Below are 10,386 nucleotides of genomic sequence, written 5' to 3' on the forward strand. Positions count from 1 at the left end.
TTTTATCCATAAAAACATTTAATTTATTTAAAGGGCTATTCTTCGGTAAATTTTTATTGTTTAACAATAAATTATATTCAATAAATGACTCCTTTTGAGAAATTTTAATGATTAAATTCATAGCGTCTTGCAGTTCACTAGTAGTTAAAAAACCTTCTCTGATTTTATGTTTCTTACACTTATTAATAAATCTAAGACAGTAAGCAACGACACGATTTAAGCGGAACAAGTTTGAAAAACGACTTATATCAATTACGCATTCATCGGGTTGAGCATCAACATGCAGTATAATTTCTCTGGTTTCAGGAAGTAAACTTTCATCAGTACATGCGAGATTCATTGGCCAATGATTTTCATCATGCCTTAAGAATTCTGGGCCAGACCACCATAAAGTACAAGCCTCCATTGAGTCTGGGTTTGTACCACGCGATATTAGATCAGCTGGATTTGAATCAGTCGGTACATACCGCCAAGTAGCATTACCGGAAATTTCGCGAATTTCTGCGACACGATTCCTAACAAATGGTTGCAGTTTAATTGGCAACATCTTAAGCCAGCTTAACACTATCGTCGAATCTGTCCAAAAATATGTATACCGTACTTGAATCCGCAGTGATTTCGCCACCTTTTCGTATAATCGCACGCTGGTTAACGCACCGCACAGTTCGAGTCGTGGAATGGTGGTAGGTTTGAGGGGGCTCACTCTGCTTTTGGCTATCAGTAAGCTAGAGAGAATTTCACCGTGAGCGTTTGTGCTTCTAACATATACGCAGCTACCGTAGGCGAGTTGAGAAGCGTCTGAAAAAATATGTAAATCGATGTGCTCGAAATCATTACAAATGACACAACGAGGTATACGCAAATCGTTTAGAATAGATAAACTTTTTGCTATCTCTGCCCAAGCCTTAAATAAATCATGTGGCAATTTCTCATCCCATAACAACTTATGAAGCCATAGCTTCTGCAACATAATTTTCAATGTTATTATGCAAGGAGCAAGTAATCCCAAAGGGTCAAAAATTTGTGAAATAACAGAAAGTATGGATCTTTTAGTAATCTCAGTAGGAATATTACTAGTAATTTTAAATAATAAATTATCAACTAAATTATCCCAGTATAAACCTAAGGTTTTATTACATTCCAAAGAGCCAATGTTTAAGTCAACTGAAGACTGATTTAATTCATCAGACATTAATAGTGTGTTATTTGATTTCCATTTTCGTAGTGGCATACCAGCGGAGGCTAGCTCACTATTTACATTATTTTTAATATCTAAAACCTCCTCGATAGTGTCTGCACCGGTTAACAAATCATCCACGTAGAAATCATGAATGATTATCTCGCTCATCTTTTTATTTTTACAATCTTGGCCTATTTGTTTTAAGCACCTAGTTGCAAGAAAGGGAGCACTAGCCGTACCGTATGTAACCGTGTTGAGTTGATAACACTTCACTGGTTGTGACGGGTCATCACGCCAGAGAATCTGCTGCAGATGCCGGTCATCTGGATGAACTATGACGTTTCGATACATCTTTTCAACATCACCGGCCAAAATGAACCTATGAAATCGAAAACGCAATAGGATAGATAATAAGTCATCCTGAATAGTAGGGCCGACCATAAGTATATTATTTAGAGATAAATTTTTATCTTTGGAACCGCTGCTGGCATTATAAACCACACGCAACTTTGTAGTTGAGCTACTTTCGCGCACGACCCCAAAGTGTGGGATAAAATATCCCAAATTTCGTAAATGATTATCGCACTCCGACATGTGACCTAATTTTAAATACTCAGACATAAATTCACGATACCGTTGGGAATACAAGGTATCCTTATTAAATTTCTTTTCTAGAGAAAAAAGACAACGTTTTGCTCGCTGCAATGAATCACCTAAAACATTAGAAGATTGTTTTAAAGGCAACCTCACACAAAATTTACCATCTGGTAATCGTGTTGTATTCTTAACAAAATGTTCCTCACACGCCTGTTCCTCTTCGGAGAATGATGACTTACGGCTAACCTCTTCTAGTTGCCAAAAACGCATTAAAGTCGTTTGGAGATCATCATTACATAATCCATGAGCCTTAGAAGAAACAGTTGTACTAAAATTACATTTAATTGAAGGTAACACATGGTGTGACATGAAGCTGCTATTGATCGGACCAGCTACAATCCAACCTAACCTAGTTTCCCACAACACCGGCTTACCTGGACCAAGAATAATTTTTTGAGAACCTAAAATGTCCCAATAAATATCAGCACCAATAATCATATCAATTTCAGACGGTGTGTGAAACGTAGGATCAGCTAATTTAATTTCACTTGGAATATTTAATTCCAAAATGTTAACACAAGCACTAGGAGTTTGATCCGTAAGCGACGGTAACACAAAACAATGAACACAACTTTTAAAGTTATCTATTAATGATTTAATAGGTACTCGGCACGATTCACTAACATGTGAAGTGGCATTATTAATTCCGAGTACAGATCTACTTATTTGAAAGCATGGTAAATTCAACTTATTGCATAGCTTACTTGTCATTAGACAAGATGTGCTCCCACTGTCCAATACAACACGCACAGTGTGCTCACGATTATGTGCATCATATACTTTTATTAAAGCAGTAGACAGTAGTACATCATGTTGATGTGAAGGGATGCAAGCTGATAACGCAACGCTAGTATTTGACTCACCATGTGGGGATTGTGTTTCAACAGGAGTGTTGGAATCTCGCTTTGCTGTTCTATGAATCAAAAAATTATGTTTACCAGGACAAAAGGTACAACCGCGTTTTTTATGGCACCGATTTGAAAAATGAGTGGGAGAAAAACAGTTAAAACAGACTTTATAGCTGGGTAATAACTTTAATCGTTGATCCACACTTAGATCCAAAAATTGAGGACAACTTGATAACAAGTGGTTTCCTGTACATTTCGGGCACAACTTTGAGGGTGAACCAGTTGGGGATGAATCACTCGACGAAAGTGAAGCACATACTATACTTTTATTAACTTTGGCATTACTATTCATAATTTTATTATTTTTATGACTTTGTTTCATAGACAAATGTTGGTTACACAACAATTCTAACTGTTGACACAAATTTGCACGATTAAGAATAAATTCAGTAAACATTTCTAATGTAATAGGCAGATTCTTATCCAGCCGACCTTTATATTCCTCCCATTCACGGAATGTCTTTGAATCTAACTTGTGAGTCAACATATAAATTAATAAGGTATCCCAGTTGTCGACTGGCTGACCTAATGACTCCAAAGCCTTTAAGTTTTTAGTAACCTGATCAATGAGAAATTTTAATGCATGTGATGACTCTTTACTAATAGACTCAATGTCAAACAGGGCCGCAACATGGTTTTGAATTAATATTTGCTTGTTGTCAAATCGTTTGCAAAGTAGACTCCAAGCAACAGAATAGTTGTCGGCTGAAAGTGGAACTGATTGTATTAGAAGTGATGCTGTCCCTTCTAAACACCCTTTTAAGTAATGAAATTTATTAATATTATCTATACTGTCATCAGTATGAATAAGGCTAACAAAGCTATCATGAAATTCCAACCAATTCTCATGACTACCACTAAACTTAGGTAATGGAATAGTTGGAAACTTAACCAGGTGACGCTTCTTTGTATAAGAAGAACAAGAAGAATTATGATCACTATTATTATCATTATGTTTTGAATAGTCACTTAGTCTCTGTTGCGCTTTAGACATTAAAGAAAAGTACAACGTTTCAAATTCATTTCTTTCTTCTAATTGAATTGTCATATCATCTACTAAACATTCCAACTTGGTTTGAATTTCATCATAATGTTGGTAAATAATTTCTACCTTACCTAGTCGCAATTGCAATTCATTACTCTGGTACTGGTTTAATGAGTCACATAGGCTGTTAAGGTAGTTGGAAAAGGCAGTTAGGCGTCCCTTGTAACTCGCTCGTTTTTTGATCAATTCCTTTTCTTCTTTGTCCGTCATTCTGGGAAACTGATGTGTCTGAAAGGTGATTAATGTATGAGAAACGAATATCTTAGTGTTCCATGGATTAACTTCACCGTGCGGGTGCGGGTGCCGGGTCCATCAGCATCACGTGGAATCCTTTATCCTCTTGCAAAATCCTTAGTTCCAATTAATTATCAAATCGCTGGATCAGATCCGGCTCGAATATGACCAAAATATGTTTAGATATGATGGAACTTGGAATTAGAATAAAATTCTCGTGCAAATCTTTAAACATAAACGTGTATTCCTCAAGGTGAAAAATTAAAAGTGAAGTTTACATTACAAAGGTTATAATTATCACTGACAACTGACATATGACGTTTATTTATTTTTTAAGTTTTAAGTGTTACCCTATTAGTAAAAATGAACAGCAGGGCTAAGGTGGTTAGCGTAACTACAAGTGGTTAACTTACAGTTAGCCAACTGAAGATCAATCAACAATGCCCGATTAATAAGTGATCGCGCTGCTTGTCTACTACATGTCCCTGCACTAGTTATAGCAGTAATTTCTTTGTTGGGAAGTATTTAGCACATCCGGGCTGCACAAAAGGAGAGGGTGGGCATTTCCTCTGTCTCTTAGAAAAGTCCGCATGTTATTTTTATCCTAGTGTTAATCTCTAAGTCTCGTATGAATCGGCACTAATATACATAGGTTTACCTAAGTGTGTGATGAGTGACTTCACAAACAGACTTATTATTAAAGCATTTGAACAGTTCTCTAGCTCTTTAGGGTGTTTTATTCCTTCACCAGCCAACAACAGTGTCATAATTACAATGGGTTCGCAGAGTTAGTTTATCTAGGCATTTAGATATACCATTCAAAATCCTCTACTGAGAGCAAAATGTTACTGTTTTATTTTATTTTTTATTCTTTACAAGTTAAACTGAAAATCCACAACCCTTTCAGTTGCTACACGTCATCACACCGGAATGCTAAATCGCTTGGCCGTATGTCTCAATTGGACCAGCCAGGGATCAAACAAAGGACCTTCGGAACATTAATTATCATTAACATCTGATAGTGGTATATTAACACCATAACTACCAATCCACATTGGAGCAGGTTTTTTTTTTATTCTTTACAAGTTAGCCCTTGACTACAATCTCACCTGATGGTAAGCGATGATGTAATCTAAGATGGTAACGGGCTAACTTGTTAGGAGTAGTAAGACAATCCACACCCCTTTTGGTTTCTACATGGCATCGTACCAGAATGCTAAATCGCTTAGTGGTAGGTCTTTGCCAGTAAGGTGGTAGCCAGACCTAGACCAATTGAGAAAACCTCAATCAGCCCAGCCAGGGATCAAACCCAGGACACCACTGCTAATGTTTTCCTCTCAAAGATTCTATCTAACTTTTAGTATGAAATATTAATTTTTTTTTTTAATTTCAGACTAAATTGATTATTATGAACAGACCATTATGATGAACCACTGATATTGACTCGGAGACATGAAGATGAGTGCTTTGACAACAAGACTGACTAGCTGAGCCAGCTTAAGAATTATGTGGTGTGTGTGTGTGTCTAATTCCAGGAGCTCTCTATATCAGCCATCCATCTATATTCTTACTCATTTTTGTTATTTATAAAATAAATTTGATTATTTAGTGTGTAACTTCATTGTACCTATCCTGCTAGCTGTTACAAAGATAGCATCTGTAATAATTTATTTACGGTAAAACATATTTAAAAATAAACATGCTTTAACATTTAAGTATGGCCAATATGTTGTCAAGTACAGTGGGCAGGGCTGAATCCATGATTGATGACTGATCCATGATGATGACTTGTTTTTCTGATTTAAGAAAATATACTAATCATCAAAACAGTGTCTGCAAGTACTGTACAGGCCGACTGTTTGGATGAGAAGTATATATTTGATTTATTTTTAAGCTGTGTGGGCTTAAAAAATGTCTAACTGAAAGTCTATGTTTACTGTATTTATTATTATTATAATAAATAAACTTAAAAAATCTTTTTTTTATAAACTTTCAACCCCTATTTCACCCTCAAAGGTGTCATTTCATAATTCTTAGAATACTAGTAGTCAAGATACTGTAATAAAAGATACAGTTTGTGAGATTGTAGGGGTAAACACTGGACCTACTGAACCAATGTTGAAGATTATTTTACCAATAAAAATCCACATTTGAGTATTATAGGCCATGTATTCCTTCCCACGGGAACAGGAATTATGTGGGTGAAACTGCAGGGGGGTGAACATACACAGGTATTATAAATGTATTTTTTTGAATAATTTATTTAATTATTGTAATGGTAAAAAAAATATTAATAGTAAAATGTTAAACTGAAAGCTTTAGTTTTGGAAAAGACTACAAAAAACAAACTCAGCGAAGTAAGTATTCTTTTATTTTCAAATATCAAAGACCAAATCAAATATCTTGATAATACACACACATTTATGATTTGACCAGATAACAGGGTCATCAGTACAATGTCCTATCAGCTAAAAGCCTTTGCCATCTTTTCTTCAGCACACCAATATGTTATTCCACTGTATTGCAGGTGCTTTTTGCAATATTGGAGTCTGCAGTTATAGGGCATATTCCAAATATCCTGTAAAGCAAAATTGTTAATATTGAGCATATTATAAAATACACACATCAACATTTAGTCTCAATGTAAGTGTAGTTTGTGTACTAAGATAATATAGCAGACAGACAAGCTTCGCTTTGACTCATTCCCTATTCCTATCCTATTCTACTCCCACCCATTGGCTTATCTACTATTATTACCTATTCCTATTCAGTAGCTCAGAATCCTAGGATTTCTAGGGTGGGCATGCACCAATGGAAAATGTAAATGTACCTATGAACGATGACGAAAGAGTTCGTTCGCCATAATCATAATTTTAAAAATGAAATTCGATTCCTTTTTGCTTAATAACCAGCAAATTTAACTAAAACACACACATAAGCCCTGGAACACAGATCCCAACACATTGGATACAACAACATGCAAGATGTCGCAGAAATCTAAAACATGGTATGGTATTAAATATCGTAGGTATTGAGATTGAGTTTATGTCGCTCTATGGACTTATCGTCTCTTTCTCGGGTACGTCCAAAGAAAGTGTGTGTAAGAAGACATTGGATGCTGGAAGAAAGATGCTGTTTGATATGCAAGCATTCTTCTTCAACACATTTCTAGAGCGTGTATATTCTTTTTCTCACATTCTCTCAGAGTCCAAGTCTCAGCATCCTATATAAATCGATTAATAGCACTCGATTAACTTCATTGTTTTGACTTTATAGGTTCATTGCAAAGAATATATTATTTATTACTCTTTTTAACAGAGTTCATTGTTTACAAACAAAACACTTCGCAAAGTTTCGTCCTAAAAATGCTAATTGCTAACTGTGGACGGGGAGACTGAATTAAGAGATTTAGAATGGAAAAAAATATTAATTTTAGACATTTAATAAAATATAAATTATTATTTTGGAATTTTGGACATCCACAATTTGTCCGTTTTACGATCAAAGGTGACTCAAGACCCATCGTAAGTTTTTGACATAAGCCATGAACATAAAACTTTACACAATTTGAAGACAATCGCAAATAACTGTCAAATCTTAACAAATCATTCACTCTTCGTATAAAAATAACGATCTAATCGTAATGAACTAACTATGCCCAACCGATGGCTTTCCATTGGCTTACACAATCCGAAATAGCCGTTTGACAAGTAAAAACGTACGATTTCAACTGTCAAATTCAATCGTTTGCGTTAGACAATTAGGCCCCATGTTCCTTGGTGTTCATTTCATTTCATCAGGGTTCCCAACTTAGGGGTTTTCCCCCCAGATTTAGGGGGCAAATAAGTAAAATGGGATTTTTTTAGGGGTCTGAAATTTCTAGGGGTATTTTCAGGGATTTTTTGAATCTTTAATATTTTTAAATTGATGATAATTTTAATATTTCTTTCTTGGCCCAGCGACTTATAACGACATATAATACGTTATTCTACAACCACTCTGAGGCAATTGGAGGGAATTTTCATCGAATAAAAAAAATTGGTAAATTTGTTCATTGTCAACATGTATGATTTCAAAAAATCTGAATCTTCTGATAAAGACGTATTTTGTCTGTATTAAATATAGACTTTTGAAACATATGACAGCATATTGTTTCTAAATTATTATGAATTTATATTTTTTAGGGGGACAACTCAATAATTAAGGCGATTTTAGGGGTTTTTGACACCAACTTTAGGGATAAATATTTTGGAGAGTTTGTAACACTGCATTTCATTTCATTTCATAATTTCATTTGTCAAACAAACAAATGTCAAGTTTTACTTTCATCTAATTTATTGAAATTGTTTAAACAAAATTACAAAAGTACATATAATTGCGAAATACGAGGCTATTTTCTTTTAAAATGTCTAAACTAATATTATGTTTTATAACAATCTGTGTGGTGACAGCGGCTACTGCGTACGAGAAATCAGATATAGTTTCTGCTAAAATAGAGGTTATTTATTTGAATAATTTTAATATTTTGTACATTATAAAGAATTTCAGGTAATCTTTTAGCATTCATACCATAAAACCAAGTGTTCATATCGTTGCAGACTTGCAGAGGTTGTTCACTCAACCGCCTCCCTGAAGTAAAAAGTTTCGTGATGGACGACGCCCCCTTTTACGACAAGTTAGATGTCAAGTTTATCAGCGGCGCTAAGCCGGAGCTCATATTCTTAGGAAACAGTGACCAAGAACTGGAGCGCATCGGGCTTTCTGACCTGAGTCGTCAGGAATGTAATGAACTGTTGCTAGAAGCAGGTTTCAACAAAAAAACTAAGAAGGAAGAATTTTGATAAAGTAATGCATTTATTTCAATACATGGATTGTGGCAACTAATGCTTGTTGTTTGATTAAAACGAAGGCACAAAAGTACTTGTTGGTACAATAGTACTCAGAGTAAGTGCTTAAAGGACTCAATATTAACTTGTATTGGAATTTGGAAAATGGATTTTTCATTTTCTATTATTTGTAACGTTATAAATACTACTGCTCAGCGTTTTCACTACTTATGTTCTAAAATATTCTTTGTTATTTTTTTTCAATGTCATTATTTAATTGTCTGCTCATGATCAAAATTATGTTGACTCCACTCCAAAATGAGTCATTTAAGACCAAAAACATGATGCCTTACTCCACTAAGAAAATAACCTTAAATAGTGAAGATAAATGTTAAAACTAAGGACACTATTTAGTTAAGCTTCCCTACTTTCTATAATATAGACACTTGTCTTGTGTAAAGTAATTCCTAGTACAAGATATGATATCAAGTGATTCAGTCAATTGCAGCACTATTTAGTATTAATTTTAGTGTAGTCCTTGTATGAATACATAAGTATTTGGATATTGTTGACAAATGCAATAAACAACACCAAAAATAAACCTGATGTGAAATGTTTATCAACAAACAAATTATTTATAAGAAACTAGTGGACACCTGTGACTTTGTCCGTGTGGAATTCAGTTTTTCACAAATCCTGTGGGAACCATAAATTTTCTGGGATGAAAAGTAGCCTATGTGTTAATCCAGAGTAAAATTTATTTCCACTCCAAATTTCAGTCAAATCGCTTTAGTAGCCGCAGCATATAAGAGGAACAACATACAGACTTACACAAAAATTTTGCCTCTATAATATTAGTGTGATACACTCCATCTAATTGTTTATCCATGGGCAAGGTACCCAATTAGCTGGTGCCCTTCTGGATGGCAAGACTTATCCTTTGGCTCAAATAAGAGCCAATTACTACCAGAGCAATTAATAAGAAATTAGAAGAATAATGACGTGCTTTTTCTATATTCATCTATAATATAAAAATTAATCACTAAATGTGTTGCTAAGCTCAAATCTTGCATGGCTGAACCAATTTGGCTAATTCTTTTTTAGAATATTTCTTGGAGTATGACAATGGTTTTAATAGATTTTTTTTAAGGGTAGAGATGGGGAATAAGCACACAAGTCTAAGCAAAGCTTGACCGGGTCTACTAGTTTTTAATGTTTTTTGATAAATATTTCACATTGATTTTGACTTTAGTGTAGTTAGTACTTACTAAGTGTTTATATCCTATTTTTGTGGACTGTACACTTTTAGACTTTTAATTATTATATTTAACAATATTCTATATTATGCTTTGTTATTTGTGTATAAAGAAAAAATTAAAATGACATTCCAATTATGCATTGTGTATTGTTACAACCCTGAAGGGATTAGGGAAAAATATTTAATACATAAAATATTATGATCTGCAAATCATACTCACTAATAAAGTTTACAACCAACTTCATTTGCATAATGTGAATATTTAAATTGTTCAAGGT

At 34.3% G+C, this 10,386-nt stretch overlaps 1 protein-coding gene across 1 annotated transcript; it reads left to right on the forward strand.

Moving 5' to 3' along the window:
* Positions 1–8,306: 8,306 nt before the first annotated feature.
* On the forward strand, positions 8,307–10,244 carry LOC112056240 (selenoprotein M). The gene is made up of 2 exons (XM_024096630.2): positions 8,307–8,522; positions 8,623–10,244. The coding sequence occupies exons 1-2, from the start codon at positions 8,430–8,432 to the stop codon at positions 8,863–8,865; spliced, it is 336 nt and encodes a 111-aa protein (XP_023952398.1). The 5' UTR covers positions 8,307–8,429; the 3' UTR covers positions 8,866–10,244.
* The last annotated feature ends 142 nt before the right edge of the window (positions 10,245–10,386 follow it).

The sequence above is a fragment of the Bicyclus anynana genome, chromosome 5, assembly GCF_947172395.1.
Source record: "Bicyclus anynana chromosome 5, ilBicAnyn1.1, whole genome shotgun sequence".
In the NCBI taxonomy this organism is placed as follows: domain Eukaryota; kingdom Metazoa; phylum Arthropoda; class Insecta; order Lepidoptera; family Nymphalidae; genus Bicyclus; species Bicyclus anynana.